The 27,218-nt window shown below is 37.2% G+C and overlaps 1 protein-coding gene across 4 annotated transcripts in view; it reads left to right on the top strand.

Moving 5' to 3' along the window:
- RGS14 (regulator of G protein signaling 14) overlaps positions 1-27,218 on the top strand; it is an 854,621-nt gene that overhangs the window by 771,836 nt on the left and 55,567 nt on the right. For all 4 annotated transcript variants that reach the window (XM_044069441.1, XM_044069439.1, XM_044069442.1 and 1 more), the window contains 2 exons: positions 6,579-6,705; positions 7,864-7,945. In XM_044069441.1, coding sequence (XP_043925376.1) covers positions 6,579-6,705; positions 7,864-7,945 — 209 coding nt within the window. The remainder of the gene's footprint in view (positions 1-6,578; positions 6,706-7,863; positions 7,946-27,218) is intronic.

The following is a 27,218-nucleotide window of genomic DNA, read 5'->3' as shown; positions in this document are numbered from 1 at the left end:
CATTGGCCTTCTACTTGGCCATTGGCATGCTTTCTGAATGATATGCAGCCTTTATTTGGAGCTGTCATTGCTCTGTTTTGGAGTTTGCAGTACTGTACTCGGTTAATGACCAAGTACATTTCTACATATTACGCTAGTCCTGCGTCCTGATTTCTGCTTCCTGGATGGCAAATTTACCTCATTTGCATGGTTTTCACCTGCAAATGGGGTGATTTGCATACAGGGGCTGGGGACGTGCAACACTTGTGCTACAGCGCTCAAGCACATCAGACATGGACGTACGTGGATCGCTCAACCGCCATATTGGCATAATTTCATCTAACACTAATCATGCATGCCATGCAAGCTTTTGAGAATCCAGGGGTTGGTCTTTTCAACACACAAGCTCTTCATGGAAAGCGTTACTTATAAAATAATTTAAAAAATGAAATTATATCATGCAGAAAATCTTTGGGACTACTATAATATAATAAATAATCAAATGCCAAATGACAATGACAAGAAATTAATACTTCTGTCCACAAAGCAAACACCTCTTTCATTGCAATGGAAACTATTCATATGGAAAGTTATTCATAGGTCCTTTATAACACCATATAGAATGGAAATAATGATTAAACAAAATATAGAATGTTGAAGATGTAAAAAGAACGTGAGAGCAGATTGGAGGCATATGTTTTATGATTTTTGGGATAAAGTTATTTTTTTTCTTGCAAATTGTTTTTAATGATAGTTTCCATTTGCCCAAATCTTTCATTTTGTTTACCCCAATGTGTTGCTAGAACAAAGTATTCTGTGTTATGGACACTAGCATGCAAAACCATTACTACAAATTGGAAAAGTGAGACTTCACCCACATTTAAAGAATACAGAAACATTGTACTGAATGCATCATGAATGGAAATGAGAACCATTAGAATGAGAACAGAAGGAACCACATTTTATTACAATTCATGGAAGAAAGTGAACAAAATAATGTAGAGAGATGACTGTAATACCTAATGGAATGAAGTTTTAAATGTAAAATGTGGAACATTTTTTAAAACTAGACACCTTCGTAAATAGTCTGTTTATATTTTATAGCTGTTGACTGTATATAGTTGTTAACCTGTGTAAATTATGTTTTATATTGCAAAATTATGAAATTGGCTGGCCGCAGTGGTGCAGCGGTTAGCATTGCTGCCTCACAGCAAGAGGTTCTCCAGTTCGATCCTTGGCTGGTGTGCCTTCTGTGTAGAGTCTGCATGTCCTCCCTGTGGTCAAGTGAGTTTCCTCCGGGTGCTCCAGTTTCTTCCCGCATTCAATATGCAATCTATAACTGAGAAAAGCCAAAAGAAGAATTGCAAAGTTATGAAATTATATTCATTTTGTAAAATCAATAAAAACATTTAAGCAAATAAAGAAAAAGGGTATAAACACTATACTGTTTTATATTTAAAAATTATGTAATGGTAAGCTTCATTTGTTTTCATTTGCAGAAACAAGGGCTTATCTCCATTCACTTAACAGAGAGTTTTACTAACAAGTGTTAGTTTTGTCATTGACTTTAACAGGTAGCATCAAAGAAGATTTTTAGTTTAAGTTTAATTTCCATCAAGAGCATTTCACTAAGCATTCCACTTGACTCGGGCGCTGAATGATATCTGATAAGGACACTAACCACTGGAACAGGATGTTTTTGTCCTACTAGATCTCTGTGAAGAAAATCAGTTGAACACATGCAAACCAAGTGGACTAGGAAGACTAATGTAATAATCTGTGCAACTTCTTTCTGAGAACATGAAAGGCATTCTCTAATAAGAAATTTTCCAGATGGGACACTGAAAGCAAATGACTGCTTTACCTAGACAGTAATTAGTAAATGTACTCATTTTTGGAGACATAACTTGACATTGTAGCCTCATCGTATATTTGCAGTTATGACAGATATTTGCAGGGCTTTCTCAGTAGGGAAGCAGTTTTTATATAAACAGTCAATTGCATGCACTTCATGATGTGCTAACATTATTCCTTGGTGTATATAAAATATTTAAGCAATAACTGATGAGTGAGCATGGGTATATGAGGATTTACCCACAGCTGGCATGGTTTTCTTCATGAGGATATGACCAAGTGATTAAACAAAGCCAAACATGGGTAAATCCTCATTCATCCACACCCACTCATTGACTATTGCTATTATGCAACAACATTATTTAAGGAAGACATTGCCTACCTTTCTTATGTCTTTGTATGATGGCATCATAGTGTTCTTCCACATTGTTTCCTGATGTACTGTGCATGCATATGAGACATTTCCACACCTGCATACTACATCAGTGCTTCTCAATATAAGCAATGTTTTTTTTTAACTACAAAATCCAGACAGTTCAGAAGTACAAGAGTCTGCAAAGACAGCACTGAAATACAAGGGGAATTAGGTACGTATCTGTTTCTTCAATTTTGCTGAATGCACCTGATTTTTTTTTTTTTTTTGTATTTGGTCTGCTCTTTATACATGTCTGTCAACCTCTCTGCTCAAGAAATGTGGACAAAGCCTTAAATAATGGGGGCAAGGGCCCCAAAATAGACACAGATTGTAAATGTTGCTCTTATAACTTCTGCTAGAATAACATGATTTGTGTTAGCATGCATTGTCTTAAGGATTTGAAGTGAGAAACTCAAATGTGTATCATTATTAAGTAACTTTACACCTCATTGATTTGTCAGAAAACTACAAATTTTGTGAGTAACAAACCAATAATATGAGGCCAAAATCAGTACATTTTGTGAAAATCTGTATAGTTGAGAGGTATGCCTCCATAGCATGTATCAGTAGAAAAGTCTGGCTGCTCAATGCTACTGGAATGACTTTTTTCTATTGGTATATGCTCAATTTACAATAGACACACTGGTCAGACTGTCTAATCAGAGTGCACATTTTTGCATAATACTGACCCATTATCATATAATAGGCTTTATGTTTTTAAATCAAAGGGCATTGTTATCATTGAATAACTTTAGGTAAAACCAGCACTTAGTTATGGCTAACCATGACAATCTGAATTATAATAAAATTTATTAAGTTCAAAACAAAAACAAAATCTTGTAGAAGCAAACAAAAACTAAAGCATAAATAAAGGATGCACTGGAAGAACTGCTTTAATTGTATTTAAATGAACACCATAATCTTATCATTTTAGCCTTAATGATGCTTTGCAAAATGTGATAGTCAGTGTCATGGAATTCTCCATGTTTGTATCTTCTCCTACTGAAGTGCATAACCCTAATTTAATATAAGTGAGATGGTAATCCAGCATTCCTACTTAACTTATTAGTGGTCATAATGTTAACCATTAGAAATGTCGTAACCCACTAGCCCGAGTCCAGAAATATGGAAACTGAATGGACAAAATAAAGTCTGAGATGCCATTTCTCTTAATATTCCCTTTTCTCTGAGGTATGGCAATCTCTGAATTTGTATATATAAGTTTGAGTGGTGTGTGTGTGTGTGTGTGGGGGGGGACTTGCTCCCTCTGCAAAAAGAAATTTTTAGGAGAGGAGCAATTTCCAGTTAGGATATTCTCTGAGATTTCAATCTTTTTTTCAGCTTTTCAGCAATCAGCATTTCAAGTGGCAACATTTCAATAGGGGGCCAGATGTAACACTGTTGTTCAAAGCCCTAAGAGTGAAATGTTGCCATTTAATTTTGATGCATGTGACACATTGTAATAAATAAACACATAAATAATACTCAATTCACACGTGTTTTGCAACAAACTAATCTGCAAAGTACTCTAGAATTGCAGCGATCCTGGAATGTACAATTTAGGAATGGAAGGATGTAAACTTGCACACTCTTTCTTGTGTTGTCTTTTTCAGCATAATATTGTTGATGCTTTTAACTATGATTTTTCTTAGACTGGGTGTTAAGTCATCCACTCTGTCAACAGAGATGTTAGGAAAGTATATGCAGGATTATAACATCTATATTACCTAATCGAACGTTTAGGTTAGTGAATACCTAAATGTCGATCTGGTAATATCGAAATATTAAAAAAGTGAATGTAGGGAATGAATTCCCTCGGCCACAAAAAAAAAAAAAAAAATGAAACCAAAATGAAGTGGGGGGCTTCACCCACCACATCACCTGATGTGGGGGGCTGTGCTCCCACCCCCCTAACTAAATATACCAACGCCGAGATCGCTCTACAGTGGGGAAAGGGGCAAAATCTGCATAACAGCCAAGAGAATTCTTTCCCTGTGTTAAATCGGCCATTCTAGTTTTCTACTTTCACTATTACCAGATCGACGTTTAGGTATTCGCTAACCTAAATGTTCAGTCAGGTAATAGGAACCTGGATTATAGGCATGAGATCTAAATAAAAAGAAAAATTGAGAGCTATTGCAGCAGATCCTGTGGATTATTCAATATAGTTAATAAAATGCTCAGTTTTGCTGCCCAGCACAATGTATATTTAATGCATTTTACATTAAGGCAGGATGGAAGTATATAAATGCAGCAAACTGCTTTATAAAAGAAAAAAGACAGAGAAGATATTTCCTCAAGGAAAGCAGAATTAGCAAAATGCAGAGATTGCATCACCACATTATGACAGATCGTGACAAAAAATAAATATTGCACTGGTTTTGAATATTAAACAGTAAGAAGATTATTGATTTGTTAGGCATAGCAAGGAAAGACCCATCATCAGGATTTTGACTTATAAAAATCTTTCTGATCTGTATATAAATCTCACTGGCTTTGAATGTTTGTGTTGCAGTATTGCCTTCAAGATATTTTCTGTCACATTTATAACATGGCAAGACATTCTAGCAGTTTGAGTAACAACAACCGATTGATTATACATTGTACCTTTTATAAGCATTATATTCATTCACTTTTTCCCTACACAAAGGATTATGGCAGCTAATTTGTAAGCATAAAAAAAATGTTCCAATTATTATACTTTCAGAGGTATTTGCATTCATCTTTAGGCCTCCTATGTTTGCTTGTTCTGGGTATGTAAGTTAAAATCCTTTCATTGCACAGAGTGCCAACTAACCAATTTATCAGTGAATTTCTAAAAAAAAAATTAACTCATCCCACACCAAAAACGAAAACATTATAAACATAAATGTGACCATTGGATAATTTTGATTAGATGGAAGCAGAAGTCTTGTATAAGGCAAGTGATTCCTCATAGACTCTGACATGCATTTCAGCAGGAAAGGAAGTGTTTTTAGCTAATTCAAATTGACTGAAAGTTTAGGTCAGAAAAATCTATGAAGGGATACACTGTGAGAGTGTGATGAAGCATATGAGAACACTAATAAGGACAGTTATCATACATATATATATATATATATATATATATATATATATATATATATATATATATATATATATATATATCTGTAGTCTTAGGATGTTATCATTTCATTTTATAAAAAAATGTCTCAAGTGGGGTGGGGTAAATGGACACATTCATTTCTATACTATTTGCTGACCAGTTGTAAGGCACGTTGTCAATACTTTTCAGACCATTGAATTGTATCTGTGCTTAGAGCATTTTACATTTCTGCTTCATGTTCTTTATGGATGAGATAGCTTTCTCCTGGCTGAGGTGCTTCACAGATTTAATTACCGCACACAGTCATAGGTGCACATACATACACACAAAGTTCTAACCAATGCTGAAAGAGTGAACCATAGATCTTACTGATAGATAGGAACCTAAACCTGTGGTTATGTCAACCTGATTCTCTCCAGTAACTATAGGCTTTCCATTCCATTGACAAAGGTTAGGCACTTGTTTCTGCCTGCTGTATAGTGATTATAAGGTAACCATTTGAAACGTTGGGACCTGCTAGATCGAGTCCAGAAATAGGATGATTGAATGGTCGAAAGATCGGACTTACATATGCTATGTCCAAGATGCTATTTCTTGGAATATTCCTTTTTCTCTGAGATATGGTGATCTTGGAGTTGTTGTATATAAGGTTAAGGGGTGCTGGCATCTAGGGAAGTCGGGGGACTTGCCCTGTGCAAAAAGAAGTTTAAAGGAGAAGAGCAATTTTTGAGAGTTGTTCTTCTCCTACATTTTCAGTCTTTTCTTTCAACTTGTTGGCATTTGACATTTTGATTGCTAATATTTCAGTAAGGAGAAGATTATAAGAATGCATGAGCATAAACTCAAGTGATGGATGTTATCCACTCTCCTGGAATCTGGTGCCTTTTCTCCTGCTTCTAGAAGGATTAAAAACCCATGCATGTTTTCTCCTAATAAACCATGTCACTACATCTTTCCAGGTGGCTTATTAATTACTGAACTGTTGCTCACACATTGTGCATATAGTAGATACTGGGATACAGCATACAGTATTTTGCTAACTGATTAGTATTAGGATATCTGAGTGCTATACCTGGAACACTGTTATAAATTCAGCACAGTAATGCATAGTATTGACAGTGCTTGGCTAATAAATTTTTCTGACATTTTTCAGTAGTACGCTAAGACATAGTGAATCACAAAGTGAATCTAGAAAGGTTGTGTAAGCTTAAAAGCTATTTATCATTTTGCTTTTTTATTTCCTAGGGTGGCAATTACCCACATCAAGAAAACTGTTAAAATCACAGCAAAACCCAGCAAAACATTGCGGGAGGCACTTCAACCCTCTTTTGAGAAATACAATGTGAAACCCAAGACAGCAATACTCAGAATTGTAAGTATATGTTAGCAGCTGTGACTTCACCTTACAAAACGTGAGTTCCTAAAATCCATGGAGCATGAGGAATAAAAAATATGTAGTTAATGAAGTCTATGTGAGAGCAGGCAGTGTGAAGTGTGCAGTTTCTAAAATCCCTGGAGTGTGGGCAGTAAGGGATGTGTAGTTAATGAAGACCATGGAGAGCAGACAATGAGAAGTGTGCCATTCCTAAAATCCATGGAGTGTGGGCATTAAGGAATGTGTAGTTAGTGAAGTCCATGGACAGCAGACAGTGAGAAGAGTGTAATATTAGACCATGGAGAGCAGACAGTGAGAAGAGTATAGTAATCCATGGAGCTTGGGCAGTAAAGAATGTGCAGTTATTGAAATCCATGGAGCAAAGGCAATGAATAACATCTTGCTACTGCAGTCCCTAGAGCACATACACTAAGGAATGTCAAATCATTGCAGTTCTTGGAGCACAAGCAATAAGGAATGGTTTGTTACAACAGTTGCTAGAACACACACTGTGGGGGTATGCTGGTTCACTGCAGCCCAAGGAGCACACACAGTGAAGAGTGTCTAGGTGCAGTAGTTTCAGGACAGGAGATATTAAAGAGTCTATGACTGTGGATCAGAGGCAGAAAGGCATGTCTGATTATTGTAGTTCTTGAAGCACAGACAGTAAAGGATGTCTAGTTCATGGAGGGCTAACAGTAAAGTCTGTCTGGTTTGTACAGTTGCTAGAGATTCAGATAAGTAGTAATTTTTGAATAGTGTTACCCTAGATTAATGCAGTCTGAGTCAGAGAACTGACACCTATCATTTTTGAAGGAAGAAAACACTGTAAATAATTAGCATGAAGCAACTAAGTTCATAGTCTTTGTGGTTTTAAATGCTCACAGAAGGGTACATGCTGCATGCAGGAAGGTTTACAGCTGCTATAGGGTTATTGTTTGTCAGCAGTGCTGTTATATTAAATTTAGCTGGAGTCTTAATTTCTAAACCTTTTGAAATAATAACAAATAAACCATGACAATGAGCACTGCTACTGTTTTGCTCTCTCCAAATCCTTTTTATCATGGTGGTAGCTGTTTGCAATACACTAGCATGTGATCATTAGTCAGGATTTAATATATTGTCTTCTGTTTGTCTTCTGTGTGTATATTACAGACAGGTGAATCAAAAAGCCTTGATCTGAACAGCGCTGTAAGCCTCGTGGCCAACCAGAAATTGATGCTGGACCTTACTGAAGGTAGATGATTATGCCTGTGTTTTATGCAGTTCTGCATGTAACAATATAATGCTTTACACTTGTGTTACCCATTGTATTGCCTATGACACTGTAGCTGAAAGGCAAAAAATTAGATCATGCATATTATAAAAGAAAAATAAAAGTGCAGAGTTAAGCTAGCTTTTCAAATTAGCAGAAGTTTTAAGAAGTCACAGGTATAAAATGCAATGTCTGGGAATATGGTGTAGTTCTTTTATTTCCATCAAGCAATTCTGAAGAAACTGGATCTTGAAAAATAAATGAACATACATTTATTAACACATAGTAAGGGCGCTTTGTTTCAACAAAATTGTCTTTTAGTACTGTTAAACAAAAAATATCTTGTAAGAATAAGAAATTGCTTGGCTTCACTCTAAAGCCTGGCAAACATTCCTGTTGAAAATGACAATATTAAGTGACAGTGATTTACAGATTAAAAAGGGTAAACCATAGTCCAGGAACAAGGAATAAATCATAGCTTTTAGCGTATAAATCCTTTAATTGTTGCTTTCATCAAAGACTTCATCAGAAATAAAACAAACTAAGAAGTTTCTGCTTATATATCACAGTCAATTAAACAATTTGCCTCATTAATCAATCATATAAAATTCACTTGAACTAATTTGTGAATACATCTGTTGAATCACATATATACTTAAAAAGTAAATACATTGTTACAAAAACACATACCATTTAAAAGAAATGTGTTTGTAAAAAAGGGGAGAGTGTAACAAAATATCCACTAAAAGTTTACTACTCTAAATCCCCCTTCTTTTTAACATATATTCTATGATACTTTAAAAAACATTTAATATTTATTGCATCATTTAACCCAGGTTTCTGGTCTGCCCTTAAGCGGATTTGCCATTTAGTTTCTCTCTATTTTAAAAAAATGTTTAAAATCACCCCTTCCCAAATCTGTTCTGCCTTTTTCTAAAACTGTAAATGAAAACTTGCTGAAGCCACAAAAGTCTTGACTATGCTTATATAAAGTATTTTTGTTATCACACTTTTTTATACTATATACATGTTCCCTAATTCTGGTGTTAAGGTGTCTGGTGGTCATGCCAACATAAAAATTTTGGCATTTATTGCATATAGCCACATAAACTACTCCTTGTGTCTTACAATTAAATACACCTGGCATCCCAGTGGAGTAGGGGAGATGTGGAAACTCTACATATGGTCCTTCTGAAATGTATCTGCACATGTTGCAATCCTGATATTTGTACATACCATTCAGTTTACTATTAAAATGATTACCAAGGATCTAGTATTTCTATCTTTTTCAAACAAGGCCTTCAGATTGTAATATTTTCTGTATACAAACCTAAGTTTGTCTCCTATGGCTTTTGTTAGTTCTTGATTTGCTTGGACAATTTTCCAATTTTTCTCTAAGATATTACGAATATTAATGCTGTCTACTGTCATTTGCATATCAAAACTTAATTGTGCTAATCCAAGATCTTTTTTGTTGGTCATTTGGAACTCAGAGGTCCTTGTCTTAACTAAAATAGGTGGATAACAATTATCCCTCTTCTCCCATACTTTCTTAGCTTCATCTCTCCAAAAACTTTCTTCATACCCTCTATGAAGGAAAATATTTATGATGAATTCAAATTCTCTTTCCAGTAGGTGATCCTCACTGGTCATCCTTTAACAAATTTAAAAAAATCAGATGCTTTATTTAATTCACTAACAAACAATTCAACCGTAGCGACATTTCCTTCTATAATAAAAACTAAATTGGCTATGAACCTTTTGTAATACAAAATATTATATTTCATACGGAATGATTTTAATGATTTTTTAAAATTTTTTAAAGGTTGTACAGGTGGATGTGTAAATTATTTGGATGTTAGTCTTGAATGGGATGACTTGAATAAGAAATTTACAAGCAGAATATTTAGGAAAGAAACATTCAGGAATAGTTATTTACATTCCTCGAGTTTACACTCAAAATTTGTTAAAAATAACATACCAAAAGGACAGTTCATTAGAGCCAGTAGGATGACCAGTGAGGATCACCTACTGGAAAGAGAATTTGAATATACAGAAAAAGATTACAATTTGAAGGCCTTGTTTGAAAAAGGTAGAGACACTAGATCCTTAGCTTAGTTTGAAGAGGAAGGTGAGCAAGCGAAAGCCTGAATCCTCTTTGGCTCTGCCTTCTACTTCTGACATTCCCTTTAAGGTCTGTGGAGACCTGGTGGTGCATTCTGAGGTTGGGTTCGCTTCTTCAGAGGGTACCTCTGGGGAAGCCACCAAGGGTACAGATCCTAGCACATCCAAGACAATGCAGATTTGGGTGATATGGCGGAACAGTGGCTTGTTTTGCTGGAGGACTCTGGTGACATTCCTGCTGATCTGCCTAGGGATCAACTGGACATTAGGCCTAAATCCAGGTCTTATCCCTTGTCTCCTGTCTTGGAAAAACATGTTAAAAAGAAGCAAAAAAACAAACATCTGAATGTCCCTTCCACTCGTCAGTCAGATTAGGATGCTTTCTCACAAGGTCTTATTAAGACCTTGTTGGCTTTGAGGCCTTCCTCTTCTCTCCCTAGTCCTGCCTTCACTTCTTCTCCAGTTCAGGCTTCTGGGCCTCAGGCTTTTTCCTCTATGCAGGCTACTGAGTTTCACGTCCTTTCCTCTGAATCTGAGGATTCCTCTTCTGATGAAGACTTCCTGGCATATTCCACCCCGATTACTTCTCCTTTGGAATATGCTTCTCCCGAGGAGGAGTCGAATGAGGGAGATTCCCCAATGGAAGAACTTTCTTTTGGGAAACTATTAATAAGATGTAGGAATTTTTCAAATGGGATTGTTCCCAGATTTCTGAAGAGCAAAAGTGTTATTATAATATGTTTCAAATGGTGGTCCCTGCATCCTCTGCAGTTTTTTCAGTTCTTCTTTTACATCCTCTTCCAAAACCACTGACTCCCAGGCTCCTGCTCCCAAGAGACCTGGATATATCTCAGGCTCTCTCACTTTTGTCTGCTTTTTCTCAAGTAGCTAGACATTCAATTAAGTATAGCTATGATGCTGTGGAGGCATCTTCCAGAGCTGAGGCTTTTGCATCTGTTCTTAGAAGGCATTGTTGGTTGAGGTTTCAATCATTTCTTGATGACATAAAAGCCAAGTTACCTGATGCTCCTTTATATAAGTCTGCCCTTTTTGGTTCAGTTGCCTCAGAATTTTTAAAATCTCTACAGGAAAAAGGCAAGGAACTCCAAGATTTGAAGCATTTGCTTGTCTCACCAGTTCCCAAATTCCATGGGAATTTTCCAGCGAAGACATCCTTTGTCAGGAGACCTGCTCGGTCTTCCTCTGCATCTTCTTCTGGTACTAGGTCTAAGACATTTTCTAGAAGACCTTCTCAATCAAAATCTACTGCTGCTGTTCCTCCATCTCAGCAGCCCTTTCAGGCCAGATCCAGCTCTCTGTGACAACCAATCCCTTCTTCCAAGTCATACACCTCTCTTTGCCTTTCTCTTTTCATTCCAGCCTGGGTGGAGATCACTCAGGACTCCTGGGTTCTTTCTCTCATCCAGAAAGGGTACTTTATGACTTGGAAGACTCTTCCTCCTTTCCTGGGGATTCCTTATCCCCCTTCATGTCAACTTCATCTGTTCCCTCAGCTTTTAACTCAACTACTTTCTCAAGGCACAATTCAGACTGTACCTCTAGAAAAAAAGAAGAAAGGGGTTTTGCTCCAGAATGTTTCTAGTTACAAGAAAGGATGGCCCTTGGAGACCAATTATAGAGCTCTCTGACCTAAACACTTTCCTGGAAGTGACTTCTTTTCAGATGTTGTCATTGCAAACTCCATTTCCTCTGATCTCTCCTCATTCCTTCATGGCTTCTCTGGATCTCAAAGATGCTTAACTGCGTATTCCATTCACCCTCAGTACAGGAAATTATGTTTCTCAGTGGGGTCTTTGCACTTTCAGTTTTCTGTCTTGCCTTTTGGTCTTTCCACTGCCCCAAGGGTTTTCACAAAATGCTTTGCTCCAGCCATTGCCTTCCTGAAGGTCCAAGGGGTTCAAGTTTATCCCTATTTAGACTGCCTTGTTTTTCTAGCCAACAATCCAGATTAATTGAAACAAAGCCTGGTGCAAGCCATTCTTTTTCTTCAGTGCCTATGGTTTACAATCAATTTAAAAAAATCCAGTCTGACTCAATCTCAAGATCTCATTTTCTTAGGATGAAGATTCAGGACAGATCTGATGATGGTTTTGCTCCCTACAGACAAGGTTCTCTCTCTTACAACCTTTATGAAGAATCTTCTGCCTCTTCCTTCTATCTCAGCCAGGGAATTTATAAGACTTCTTGGATTCGTGGCTTCCATGATTCCCATGCTGCCTTTTGCAAAGCAGCACATTAGGAAATTTCAGTGGTTTCTAAAGACAACATTGTCTCAGCATGCTCATCCTTTAGACGCCTTGGTCCCTCTTCTCCCCTGCCTGAAAACAGCACCATTTGTGTATTTGGCAACTCTCACAGAATCCACGTCTTCCTCTTCTTTTACCCCATCCTTCAACAGCAGCTTTTCACAGATGTCTCAGATGTAGATTCAGAATCTTTGGTCCCCTTTTCAGCAGAGTGAGCACATCAACATATGAGAGCTGAGGGCTCTGATTCTGGCCTTGCAAACCTTCCATCCTCTTTTCTTACCATGTCCTCTGAAGATTTTACAGACAATACCACTGTCCTCTGGTACATAAACAAGTCAAGGGAGGACCAAATCCTACATTCTTTGCCAGTTAGCCCTCAAGGCTTGATAATTGGCTATCCAGTACAAGGTAACCCTGCAAGCTGTGTACCTACCCTCATCTCAGAACTCAGTGATGGACACATCAAGCAGATAAATGACACAATCCCGTGAGTTTTTTCACAGGGATTTGTTAATGGATCTAGTTCACCAGTAGGGTACTCCACATCTGGACCTCTTTGACTCCCCTCAAAACAGACAACTTCCTCTCTTTTATATCAGGGTCCCTCACCCTCTGGCTTGAAAGCGAGATGCCCTCTCTTTCACATGGAAGGGGATATTTCTTTATGCATTCCCCCTTCCCTCTCATTCAAAAGTCCTGCTGAAAGTTCAGCAGAACAAACCAAAACTCTTACTGGTGACTTCCTTTTGGCCAAGACAGCACTGGTTCCCTCTTCTTCTGCAGTTAGCTAAGGGCCATCACCACAAGTTGCCTCATCAGTTGGACCTACTCACACAGGACAAGTGATCCTTGATTCTTCCACAATTGTCAACACTACAGCTGACTTTGTGGGTGATCACCTTCTGATCTCTTTCAGGCACCTTTTCTTTCAGCATGTGCTTAGGGTTTTGCCAGAGGCCAAGAAACCCAATACTAGGAGATCTTACATTTTTAAATGGAAAACATTGTCTATCTTGTGCCATGAAAGAAAACTAGATTAACCCTCTGTGGACATTCCAGTAGTACTTTCTTACTTGTGTGAATTGTTTAAAAGTGGCCCTTCATAATCCTCAGTGAAAGTCCACTGTTCCGCTCTTTCTGCTTGTTTGCCATTAATGCCTCCATTAGCTTCCAGGCTGGAAGTTAAAATTTTTCTCAAAGGCATCCTACACATCAGTCCTACCAGAAAACCTGTGCCTCCATCTAGAGATCTGAATTATGTCTTAGAGAAGCTCACCTTGGCTCACTTTGAGGCCGCTGCCTCTGCTCCTCTAAAGTTGAAAACAGTGCTTCTGGTAGCCTTTACGTCTGCTAGGAAGGTCTATGAGAGTCAGGACTTGATGGCATCTCCTCCATTCTTGGTCTTCCACAAGGATAGAGTATCTTTGAGAACTAATCCTTCTTTCATGCCTAAAGTGGTGAATGAGTTGTCTCTTAATCTGTCCATTCAATTGCCTACCTTTTCCCCTTCTCCTCAATTCTCAAGTAAAAGGATTTTACATACTTTAGATGTACATAGACAACTCAGATTTTATTTGGACAAAGCAAAATCTATAAGGAAGTCAAATAAATGTTTTTGTGTCTTTTCATCCCAGAACTCCGGGTTTATCTGTTTGCAAACAAACTATTTCATTGTGGATTTCTAAGGCTATTGTGTTTTGTTATGATTTTCATTGGAAATCTCTACCATTTTCTGTCAGAGCCCATTCCACCAGGTCTGTTGCTTTTTCAGGGGCTTTTTTTAAAGGCCTAGATGCCATTTCCATTTTGAAGGCTGCTACCTGGTCTTCTGTCCATGCTTTTAGTAAACTTTATTAGTTGGATACTATCTCTAGGTCCAGGGCATAATTTACTCAAGCTATTCTGCATGGATTTCTGGAAAATGCTTCATCACTTTCTTCCGCTACTTCCTCCACCTACTTGAGTTCCATCTGAGCTTTGGCAGTCTCCCATATGTAAAGAATACTGCAACATTGAATAGAAGGACATAGAATAGTTATGTAAAATCTTACCATAACCATAGATGTCCTTCTCTTCTCCGTCAGAAGGACACAGATGTCCTTCTCTTGTGTGTTACAGTATTCTGTCCCTCTCACCTTCCCCCCTTACAATTTGTACTTCCTAGGATGACTTCATATTTGCCTAGGCTTTTTGTTCCTCATGAGGCTAACTTGTTCTAAGGATGGCACGTGCAGACATCCCTTTTATGGCTGATATTGTCAGAGCCTACGTGCAATGTCCCATGTACTGATAGTGGCTGTAACATTTTGTATACAGGCTGGACACTGGGTTGATGGGTGGAATACTGCAACATAGAAGAGAAGGGCATTGATGGTTATGGCAAGATTTTACACAACTATTCTTTGTGAGCATGACTAAACATAAGATTGCCCTTTTAACAGTAAAAAGTTATTGCAGAAAAATGTACTTTCATGACAGAGAAATAATTTTGGGATACATCTGATGAATGGTATCAATTATCATGCTGTCTAAAGAAACAGAAAGGTTATGTGGAAATATTCAGATTAACCATATATAGATGGATGTCTTTATTACAGGCTTATTACTTGCATTATAGTCTTGTTCACAAGTCAAACTAGAGGGTTCAGGAGATGTAAGATTATTGCAACAGTAGCAAAATGTCAGACACTGTACCAAACTGTGGTGCTGAAGCAAGAAATGAATTATAAGATGAAGCTTGTAGTTTAACAACAGTCTATGCTAGTATCCTCAACTGTGATTAATAAGCATAATAAGTTAAAAAAACAAGTTTCCTTCCCATGACAGCTACACTTTTTGCCCTGTGACAGGGTGAGGAGCTCAAAAATCTGAAAGGTCTCACAGCAGAAGCACTGCTCCACCAAGTTGAGAACAGACAAATGAGATGGTTGGAGAACTTTGTGGGAATGTATCTGGGGTGTCTCATAGTGGAAATCTACAAAACAGTCCAGTGAGAAGAGAAAGACTGTCTACCTTTAAAATCTCTTGAATAATATTCTTCTACATATTCTGATATTTAAACCAAAACTTGCTGAATAAATCTTTAGAATCATTATCTGTCATATCAGTTTTTGAAAATGCCCCACATCCAAATGTACTTTCACACAAATTCCATACTTCATTAACCCTTCAACACTATATTATATCTGTTTCTCATTACAAATGTGACATGCCCTACCGTTCAGTTCTTTATATTTCATAGCTGCTTTAACTGGCAAATTGTCTAACACAAGTCTCCATCCAAAACTGTTTATTTCAAATTAATTTTTATATATATCCTGCCTTCCCTTAATAGTTTTCTGATTTATCTCATCTTTATTTTCCAGATATTCACATATTAATATCTTTTTCCATTATATTTTTGTACCACTCATTTGACTGCGATGGTGGTGCTGCGGTAGCGTTGTCACCTCACAGTTAGACGTTGCCCATTCTCAGTTAGAGCGTCTTCTGTGTGGCGACATGCGTGAATGGGCATTCCTTCGTTGAAGGTTGTGCGTTAGGCCCAACAAGCCAGCACGTAAAACTCTACTGCTAATCATTAGCAGACTGGAGTTCCGCTGTGGTGAACCCTAACTGGGAAAAGCCGAAAGACACAAACATTTTTGTACCACTCATTTCTATTTTTATATTTTAATCCCATACTAATTTTCATCTTTTAATCATTTCATTTTTTGACACATTTTTTCATCTGAATTTTCCATTTATTTTTTGTATTTTTCTTGCACGATTTTATTAACATTATCTTTCTGTACATTATTAATCTTGCACATAACCCAATATAAATACAATGAGTTTGAAAAAGCAACCCTTTTTTATTCCAAACCTTACATCATATTTACAGTAAATTCTACTCCATTTACTAGGATTTAACCTTGATCCCCACACAAATGAAAAAAGTTGTCTCAAACAAATCCTTTCTAACTTCATTGAAAATAAAAAAATCCTCATAATATTATATTTTACCTAATATATAAGCATGTATACAACTTTTTTTAAAATCACATCTCAAAAATTTTCCACACGCCTATTGTTATCCTAACTTCTAAAATCTTCTTCCATTGCTCTATAATAAAATTACCCTTGTCAATTTAATTTTGATTTTGTCAGATACATTCCAGCTGCCTTAACACTTTCAGCAAAATATTTACTTGTATTTATTTTTCAACCCACTACTTACATATTTTTTATTTATTTATTTATTTATTTATTTATTTACATTTGTTGACCGGAGTGTCCTACTGGATGTAGGTCCATTTTCAGTGGAGGCCCCAGGGAGAAAAGCTCCACAGTTAAAATATACAGACAGTAGTTACATTGGATTTACATAGCAATTAACAATTTGATCAACATAGCAATTAACAATTGCAAACATAGTTACAGATGAAGAGCATAGTACATCAGTAGACAACTAGAATCTTTATCATCTGCGAAGTACATAACAGACATTAACAATTGTTACAATAAGAAGTTCCTGCTGTATAATAAGTAGTTAGGCTTATGAGCATCCAAGCTTGCTATAATCAAGGTAGTTAGTGGGGTGGAAAGAAAGGTAGTTGGTGGATGGGATGGGTGATATTAGAGGGGGAGTTGCAAGGGCATAGCCAGCATATTTTTAGGTGCGCTTTTAGTAAAGTTTTGAAGTGGGAGCATGATGGTACAGAGGTAATTGTGGGTGGGAGGGAGTTCCATAATTTGGCTATGGCGCAAGAGAATAGTGCTTCTCCAGCAGAGTTATTGGCTTTAGTGACCTGTAAGTGGTTTTTGTTGCTGGATCATACTGGTCTGGTGGTGTGATAGGGTTGGAGTAGATTCTGGAGGGATGGGAATTTTTGTGGATTGTTTACTACTTTGTGGGTGAGTGTGAGTTGATACCATTGAAGGAGGTGAGGGAGTTCAAGCCAGCCCAGTTCAGCAAGTGAGAGATGGTGGTGAGTATGGTAGGATACCCCTGTGGTGAATTTGGCGATTTTGTTGTAGCAGGTCTCTAGCTTGTTTAGATCGCATTGCCTTAGGTTGGTATATATTGGAGAGGCCTAAAATAGGTTGGAGATAAGGTGGGAATTTGCTACTGAAATCTTTGCTGCTTTGGTGAGAAGTTGCATATTTCTGTATAATGCTCCTAATTTTTTGTGGACTTTTTTATGGCCATGGATATGTGAATGTCAAATTTTAGTTTATTGTCTATTTCCACTCCTAGCAATTCGGTGCGTTCTGTTGGGTGTATAGTGATGTTGTCTTATGCTGTGATGTTAAAGTGAGAGTTGTTTTGAGTATGTTTGGTGGGTTGGAAGATGAGTGGTTTGGTTTTGTTTGGGTTGAGTATTAATTGGCCATCGGATAACCAAGTTTCAACACAGAAAAAGGCTTCCTGTGTGACTTTTTGCAGTTTGGGTAGGGACTGGGCTGAGCAGATGATTGTTGAGTCATCTGCGTATTGTATGAGTGTGCCATGTTTGGTGGCAGAGGCTAGATTATTGGTGAAAATAAAGAACAGTAGTGGTCCAAGGATGGATCCTTGGGGAATCCCTATAGAGACATGTAGTTGGGGAGATATGTCATTCTGCCATACAAGGGATTGTTGGCAGTCAGACAGGCAACTGAAACTAGTTGGTGACTGATTGAGAGAAGGATAGGTTATTGAGGACAGAGATGAGTGGTTTGTGTGGGACCATGTCAAATGCTTTAGATAGGTCTAGGAAAGTAGCAGAAGAGAGATAGCCATTATTTTTATGCTGAAGGATAGTGTTAGTAAAGGAGAGTAAGGCAGTAGTGGTGCTATGGTTTGGTCAGAAACCATGCTGAGTATTGGAAAGGAGGTTGTTAGTAAGGAGGTAGTCTGAGACCTGACTCATCTCTCTAGTATTTTGGAGAGTGGAGAGAGAATAGCTATGGGGCGGTAATTGGTTAGTTCTGTGGAGGGGCTGCCTTTTTGGAAGACAATTATATGTGATATTTTCCATAGCGTGGGAACGTAACTTTCTGGTAGAGATCAGTTAATCAAGATGGATACTGGCTAGGCTAGAGCATCAGTTGCGATTTGTAGGTATTCACTTGGGAGGTTGTCTGCTGCTAATTTGGTGGGCTTAAGTTTAGTTAAGAGTTATTTTATGTTGGAGGTAGGAACAGGAGAAAAAGAGTAGACAGAGGGGAGATTATTAGTTGAAGGTGAGGGGTGGAGGGGGGGTTGTGTTGTCTAGCTAGTGATAGTATGGTTTGTGTGAAGTGTGTGTTGAATGAGGTAGCATTATTTTTGGAGGAGTGAGGGATGTTAGGAGGAGGGGTACTGACTTTGCCTGGGAGGAGGATGGAGTTTATGGAGGACCAGAATTGTTTGGGGTTGTGTTGGGAGGAGTCTAGGGCAGACTGGTGGTATTGGAATTTGTCCTGTTTTATTAGCTTTTTGACTCTATTGCATAGTTCTAGGAATTTCTGTCTAGTTGAGGGGTTTTTGGTTTTATGCCAGTGCTCTCAGGCTTTATCCCTGTTTTTCATTTCTGACTTAGTGGTTTTCTGTAGCCATGGGGAGGGTTGTGCTTTGGTTCTGGAAAGTTTTATGGGGGCGTGGTAATTAAGGATGCTCAGGAAGGTAGTATTAAAACATTCAACTGTGTCATCAAGACTGAGGTACTTTAGAGGATGCCAGTTACATTCTTTGAGGGATGAGATGAATGTGAGTGGGTTAAAGTTTAGTTTTTTACGTATTTGACGGTAGATGACAGGTTTACCTTGGTATAGGTGTTTTTGTGAGTAGGAATGTTGGGGAGTGATCACTGAAGCTATCTGATAAGCAGCTTGCTATATATGACTGGGGGCTCTTACTGACTAATATCCAATCCAGGGTAGTGTGCTTGTTCATAGGTTCATAGGTAGGTATTAGGCTATCGGCCCAAGGGCCTACATAAGCCTAGCCAGCAAGGTTCCATAGCTTACACCAACCAAGAAAGTTATTTTCCTGTGCCACTGTCCAGCAGAGACATAGAAGTGATCCCCGGGGTGTATTTCCTATTTCCCATCCACTCATCAAGATTTTTCTTGAAGAGTGCTAATGAAGAACTTTGCTTGAAATAGATGGGTAGCTTGTTCCAGAGTATAGGAAGTCTCTGGGACAGGAATCTATCCCTCCAGAGTGTCCTATTTATTGTGGTGACAAGGTTTAGGTCCCTAGAGCATGTAGCTTGGAGGGATTGGGATTTCTTTAGGTGTAGCATGTCCAACAGCTCTGGGTTTGACATAGCTTTATCTGTTAGGCGGCAGAGATCACCTCGGAGTAGGCGATATGCTATGGAGTAAAGCTGGAGTTTTTTGAGGTGGTCAGTGTAGGGCATTTGTTTGAGGCCAGTAATCCTCTTTGTGGGGTACTTCTTTGGCCTTTCCAGCTGCTGCAGATGTCTTGTGAGGTACATTCCAAAAGGGGCATTGTACTCTATAATGGGTCTAATGAGTAATGATTAGAGGGGAACAATGACTTCTTTTTTCCTGGATGAGAACCCTTTTATGATGAGGTGTGCCACGTAGAATGACTTCCTGACTACTGTGGTGATGTTGGAATTTTTATTTATCCTGGTTGGCAACTGGACTAGTTGGGTGAAGCCATGAAGGTTTAGATGATGGGTTGGATGGTTGCCAGAACATGATTGCCAGTCAATATTGAAATCACCTAAAATTATAGTTTCTTGGGGGAGTTGATGAGTAGACCAGCTGAGGAGGTTTTCTAGTGGAGGGATGTTTTGGCCAGGTGGGAAGTAGCATCCAATTATGTTGATGGTTTATTTTGATTTATTTTGAGGTTGGTATATATTATTTCCTCATTGCCTATTTGTGGAGCTGATGATTTTAAAATCTGGATGTTTAGATGCTGTGTAAATATTACAGCTACAACGCCTCCTTTCTTGTTTAGCCGGTCTACTCTTAGTATGTCGTAACCTGTAGGGAGGATTTGCTCACTGGTAATGTGAGGTTTTAGCTAAGTTTCTGTCAGGATGACTATATCTGGGGAGTACAAGTCTATTGTGGCATGGAGTTCAGGGACCTTGTTAGATATACTTCTAATATTTAGGTTTAGTAGAAGGAAGTCACTTGGCTTTCTATTGGCTGTGATTCTGGAGAAGTTGTGGTTTCTAGTCTGATTATGAGGAGTGGGGTTGGAGATGATGGGGCCACGGTTGGGGTGGATGTCTCCACTTAGGGCTAGCTTTGAGATGCATGAGTTTTCTCAGTTTTTGAATGTGTTTGTTTATTAGGGAAATTTTATGATTGTGCTCTGTGGTAATAGGTATGGTGGGAGGGTTACTATGTCAAGTTGTAGGGATGTTTTTTGTTTGAGTAATATAGTTGATAGAATATGTGGGGGGGGGTGCATAAAGATGGTTCTTGAGTTGGCGGGAAGGGACCTGAGTGAGAGTGAGACATGAGTGGTGGTGTGAGTAGTAGTACAGTGGTAGTGGTTGAGTGGGGCAATGATGGAGTTTTGGCAGGATGTAAGATATGCAAGGAGAGTGCATGCAGCGAGCATAGGTATGGTATGCTTATGCATGTTAGCTGAGGAGGAGTGATAGTAAAGGGAAGATGGAGGAGGTAGTGATGGGTTTAATGCCATGGTTGGCTGTTGGAAAGATGGGAGGGGTTTGCGTGTGTAATAAAGGTAGGACCACTGGGGCTGGGAGAGAATTAGGGGGAGGGTGGGGAGCGAAGTGGCAGAGACCCTGTTAGTTGCTCTTATGAGGGGCTGGAAACAATCAGGTAACAGAGTAAACTGATAAAAGAACATATGATAGTGAATGTGGAGACTCAGGTAGGTACCCTGTATTTCCACGAACTATCAGTTAGCTGTGCCCCAGTACAGGCAGTTTTAGTAAGTTTTATGGCAGAGCTGAACATAAAGTGCTCAAAGGGTGGTTGTAGTTTTAAAAATGGTGCCTACCACAGGTAATATTTATTAACTTTGGGATTGGCTTAAGGTAATAAATAGGGAGGGGAAGGGGGAGAACAAGGGTGTGAACAGGCGGTTCTTTTGTACTGCTGCTAATGAGCCAAGATCAAGCAAAGACACGTTTGTGTTTAAGAAACAATCATAATTGATCAAGGACTGCTCTGAAGTTGTAAGTAATTTCTTAACCATTTCTCAGGTGGAAAAACAGGATAACCTTGTATCAGTAGGCTACTGTGGTCTCAATTTAAATTAACAAACACACAGTATTTGATCAGTTATGGATACTATTTGCTAACAGAAGGGAATAAAAAAGAAAATGGAAGATGAGTGTGTGTGTGTGGGGGGGGGCTACTTACAAGCTAAAGCAGAGAGTCTCTAGGGGATAATGAATATTAGCTCAAACAGCTTGACACATACTCAAAGTTAACTTTAGCTGTTTATGTTTGCAGGCAGTTCAGACCCGGGCTGCACTTTTCTTATAACAATGTATCCACCGGTTGGATAAAAGATAAAGGTGGTACCGCAGTTGAATACTTAGAGTGGTGTTAGGTCTAGATGAAGAGTACAGAGAGGAGTAAGCACTTTTGAGATGGTAAAGATATATTATAAAGGTTACAAAAACAAACTGAGCAAATAGCTACTGCATACAGGAAAATATGTCTTGAATCAACTACTAGTATATGCAGATACTGAGCCAATTGAAAAAAACACATCAGTGAGAAGGGACTTCAGCTGACATATATGCAGCCACAGATAAAAATATAGTGAGCAGCACTCTGTCCTGGGTCCCTAATGTGATTCTATCCACCAGTAGCAGCACAATTATATAGAAATAATTAGACACCAGTATGAGCAGTCTACACACAACACATAATCATGAAGAACATTAGTTAACATTAGTTATCATATACTTCTCTATCTCCATGATAGTTAATTTCATCTATCCTTTTCCATTGGCTACTGCTACCAAATCATCGGCAAAAGCCACATAAATTGGAATTTCAGTTAGATTTATAAAGAGAACCTTCTCTACTTTTACTTTCTGTCCAGCCTTTGATACTGTGGCATTGATAACTAAAGCAAATATCATTCCACGGAGTAGGCAGCCCTGTTTTGCTCCTCTTACTTTTATTTTAATCACTTTACTAAGCCTTCCAGTTATTGCTCTCTTAATATATGAATTACTGTATACCATCTTTATAATTCTTAATTTTCTTTTTAGTAAATCCATATTGTTCCAGAATTTCTAACATTGTTTCATGTTTAACAGAGTTATAGCCATTTGGCACATCATGCGCTACTGATTTTGTATTGCTCTCTCTGTTTTCAATTACAACTTCTTTCACAGTAATCAGAAAACACTCAGTACTCCATCCTTCTATCTCACATATTCTTTTGTTAATTAATTATGTTAAACTTCCTCCATATCTTTTCAGTAAAATGTCTTACATATGTTATAATCCATATTATTTTATTAAGAGTCAATGGTCTCCAGTGTATGCCTCTTCTTTTTTTCCCTTTCCTTATTAAATGCTTCATAATCCCCTCATACACTCTTTCATGTTTAATTCAATTTTATAGCCTTCCATTCAATAAACTGATAAACTTAATTTTTCACATGATTCCATTTCTCTATAAAATGTATACTCAAAGTTCATTATGTCCAAGTGAACTCATGCTTTTTATATCTTTCAAAACGTCATTATATTCCATAAGACATATTTCTTTCTAACATTTTCAATATATCTTTATCTACTCTTTTAACAGACCAAATTTATTTTCTTTAATTGTTATTGTTATGCAATTCAGTAGTATAATCATCTATTACCTTTATGATGTATTTTTGTTCATATGCTCCTTTGTATTAATACATTTTATTCTCCCTTCATTCTTTTTCACCTTTTCACCCAAAAAGGGTGATACTTCTTCACTTTTGTTATATAAAAATATATATTTTCATTTTGCATTTCTCTTTCTTTATTCATTTGTTCACTTTAATTTTTGTACTACATTCATGTTAATGAGAGTATCTTTTTTTTTTTCAAAAAAGCAGAAAAAACTCAGTTCTTATGTATGCATTTTAATATTTTTTAATGATAAACTAAGCTCGAAAGGATCATAATATGATATCATTTCCATATGTCCCCTGCTACAACTGCTCCATTTGCCTTTAAACATCTTTAGTAACTTCTCTTATAATCCTGTTTTTATCTTTTGCATCTGGAATATAAATGTCTGTATTCTTAAGTTCTGCATTAACAGCACAGTGATCTATAAAGCAAAATGTCTGTGTTTTTCCTCCAAGCCCTCCAGAAAAGTATGTAATCTATTACTGTCCTTACCTTTACAATTTTATAACTAAAATTTCTCTTTTTCTCAAAATGCAAATTTCCTAAGTTAATCAGTTATCTTCAGGTCTGTACATCTTTGCCTATATTGCCTCTCATTTTCCTTAATTTGCAATTAAAATCCTGTAACACAATAATGTCCATATTAGGCATTTTTTACATCTTCAAAAATTAATTCTGTTTTGCAGATATTAGATACATATATGACAATTATTCTCCTTTTAGTTTTACATTTCTTATGTCCACTATAGTACATCTTTCTAGTTTTTATATTGATAACATCCAAAATTCTAAATTTCTTTTTCTTTATCAAAAAAAAAAAAAAACAAAAAAAATTCCATCACCTGTCCACAAATAGTGGCCAATATGTCTATTTGCTAGCTTATTGCTTTATCTATCTGTGCATTGTAAGTGCACCTGCTATAGCCGACTGCTGTCATGATAGTGTGGTTGAATGCAGTAATGACAGTGTGGGCTATATCAACGTTTTCTGTTATACATCATTATGACTTTGTATATCTCCGTGTCCCACAGAACTTCATTTGTTTCTTTTTTGCTGTTTTGGTAACCGTATATACAGTAAGCATATAATGTCACTATTTGTTGTTTATACCACTTATCAGCATTTACTCTTCTTTTTTCATGTATTATAGTATTCCCATTTAAGGACATAACTCTGTAATTAGTCTTTCCTCTCCTTTGCAGCTGTATTTTGTACCACTTTATTTTCCTTTTCTATACTCTCTTCCCAGTACATTCTTTTTTCTCCTTCTTCCCCTTCAGCATCATCTCCCTCATTAAATTGCCATGAATAATTTACACCTCAAAACTGCATTCATTTGTTATTCTTCCATATCCTTTGAATCTACTACTTTATGTTCCTCATTGTCAACATTTACTTCTTGTTTCTTTTTGTGGTTTAATACATCAATCTTTTTTCATTTTATCATTTGCATCATTTGCATCATCATCAGCCAAATGGCTATAGTAAAACAAATAGTTTTTGTTACTTCCACAATTTCTATACATCATTTACAAATCATTTTTTCCCAAGCCAAAAACCCACATTGAGTACATCTGCGTTTAGAACATTGACTTATAAGGTGTTCTCCTGAGACACAGAAAAAGCATGTTTTGGGTTAACTCCATTATTTTAACATTCCTTTTACCCACCATTAATAATTACAACTCTTGATAAATGAGCATGTTTCTCTTCACCATTATGTAACAAAAAAAAAAAAAAAAATATATATATATATATATATATATATATATATATATATATATATATATGTCCCATGACCAATTCCATAACATTCTCTCATCACTACATCTTTTATTATATATACATGCTTGCATTTGTCATTAACAAAAGTTCTTATCTCATTTTCAATCCCTTCTGTAGTCCTGAATTACAATTTCAGCATTATTTAAAAAATTCTATTAGACTATTTTGCTATATAGTGATCCCAAGGTTTATAAAATGATTTTTCTCTAAGATGAGTCAGTGACCACATTGCAAAACCATGTATTTAGTTATTCATTTATTTATTTATTGACATTTGTTGACCGGGAAACTCCACTGGGTCAGAAACCCATTTTCAGTGGAAGTCTGAGAAGAAAAGCTCCACAAAATATTAATTACAGAGTATTTTAAGGATATAATAGACTAAAAGCATAAATAATGAAGAATTACATTGGCATATGGAATATAATATACAGTACATGAACATTAGAAGCATTTGAATAGTAATGTGATTTTGGTTCAAAGTAAACAATTCTATTAAATACTTAGAAGGTTCTAGAGACTGTCTAGAAGGTTGGTCCACAGAACCATTCTCAATTTATGTTGAGAATAAGTTGAGACCTATTGTTAAAGGAAATCAATATATTTTACGTGACACAAAACAATTTTTATTGGATTTATATGGGTTTTTGGGTTCTAGTTCAACTGAGGTGGATTATATTTTTGTCACGATGGACATCCAATCTTTGTTTACCATGATACCTAACTCAGTAGGAGTTGAGATGGTAGATAGCTATTTGAGAAGGGTCTCCGATTATAGTGCAGCTGAGATTGATCTGCTCATGGCATTTTTGGAAGTAATATTAGAATCCAATGTTTTCTGTTTCACAGATAGATTGTTTCTTCAAAAAGATGGCGTAGCTATGGGCACTTCATGTGCCAATAGCTACGCCAATCTAGTGATAGCTGAATGGGAGGTTAGGGAAATGTTTCAGAACAGGTTATACAATAGGCATGCTCGCTTTTATAGGCGTTTTGTTGACGATTTATTTTTTCTGTGGGATGGTCCTGTGATGGAGTTAGATACATTTGTTGGTGAAATTAATGCAACCACCGATTATTTGAGATTTGCAATGGAATTTTCAGAGGTGAAGATTCCGTTTTTAGATGTTTTTGTAGAGAAGTTGGATGGTGGCATTATCAACACAGGGTTATACAGGAACCCCTGTTATAGGAACACCCTTCTTCATCGAACCAGTATGCATCCAGGTTATGTATATAAGAACATTGTGCGAGGCCAGGCAATGCATGCCTCAAGGTATAATCCCAGCGATTCATGTTTTAGAGATGAGTTTGATAATCTATCTGAGAGATTAAGAGAACGTGGTTATACTGAGAATGATTTGGCCATGGGTGCACAGGATATAGACATTATTAGGAATGATAGAGCTGCCCCATATTTCTCTGATAGATCTGGGAACTTGGTTGATAATAATGTTGAAGTGAAGAATAATTTTGGTGGTGTTGCATGTCCGATATTCTACACTAAAGATGTAGGATGTATTAAGGATATTATTGGCACTCATTGGCACATTTTGTCTGTAGACCCTGTTATTAGGGGAGTGTTAGGTGACAAACCTAGGTTTGTACACAAGAATAAGATGTGTTTGAAGAAACTATTATGCTACCCTAAGATCCCTAGGAACAAAGATTTGAACGTTTATTATCATACGTCCCCTTGCCGTCATTGTAATTTTTGTTCCTACATAGAGTCCAGTCCAGTTTTTGTACATCCGAGTGGATTTGGTGTTTTCAATGTAAGAGCTGGTGGGGACTGTATGTCCACCAATGTGATATACTTGGCAACATGCACCATGTGTTCCGCATTCTATGTCGGTAAGACAAACAGGAGTCTTAGGGATAGAATGCGTGAACACATTTACCACATCAGGATAGGCACTCTACATAATGCGCTGGCGAAGCATGTGTATGACACCAGTGAGGAACATTCTTTTAGGTTTAGGATTCTTGAAAGACTATACGACACTCATCGAGGAGGGGATATTTGTAACCTTACGGAATCGAAGGAGAGCAATTGGATCATTAAGTTTAGATCCGATATGCCACCGGGTCTTAATGGTAAAGTACCAATTAGACCATATTTAAAGATGAGGAGATTAAAGATGTGATGATATAGTCTTAGAGGAGTTAATACATCACCATGGGTTTTGGAATGGCCATACACAGCTAGTTTGTACATATTATGTATTTTTGCTAATATAGAACTGTATATTTA

This window comes from Protopterus annectens, chromosome 4.part0 (genome assembly GCF_019279795.1).
Source record: "Protopterus annectens isolate FY-2018-M chromosome 4.part0, PAN1.0, whole genome shotgun sequence".
NCBI lineage: Eukaryota > Metazoa > Chordata > Ceratodontiformes > Protopteridae > Protopterus > Protopterus annectens.
This window is presented reverse-complemented; position numbering and strand designations above follow the sequence as displayed.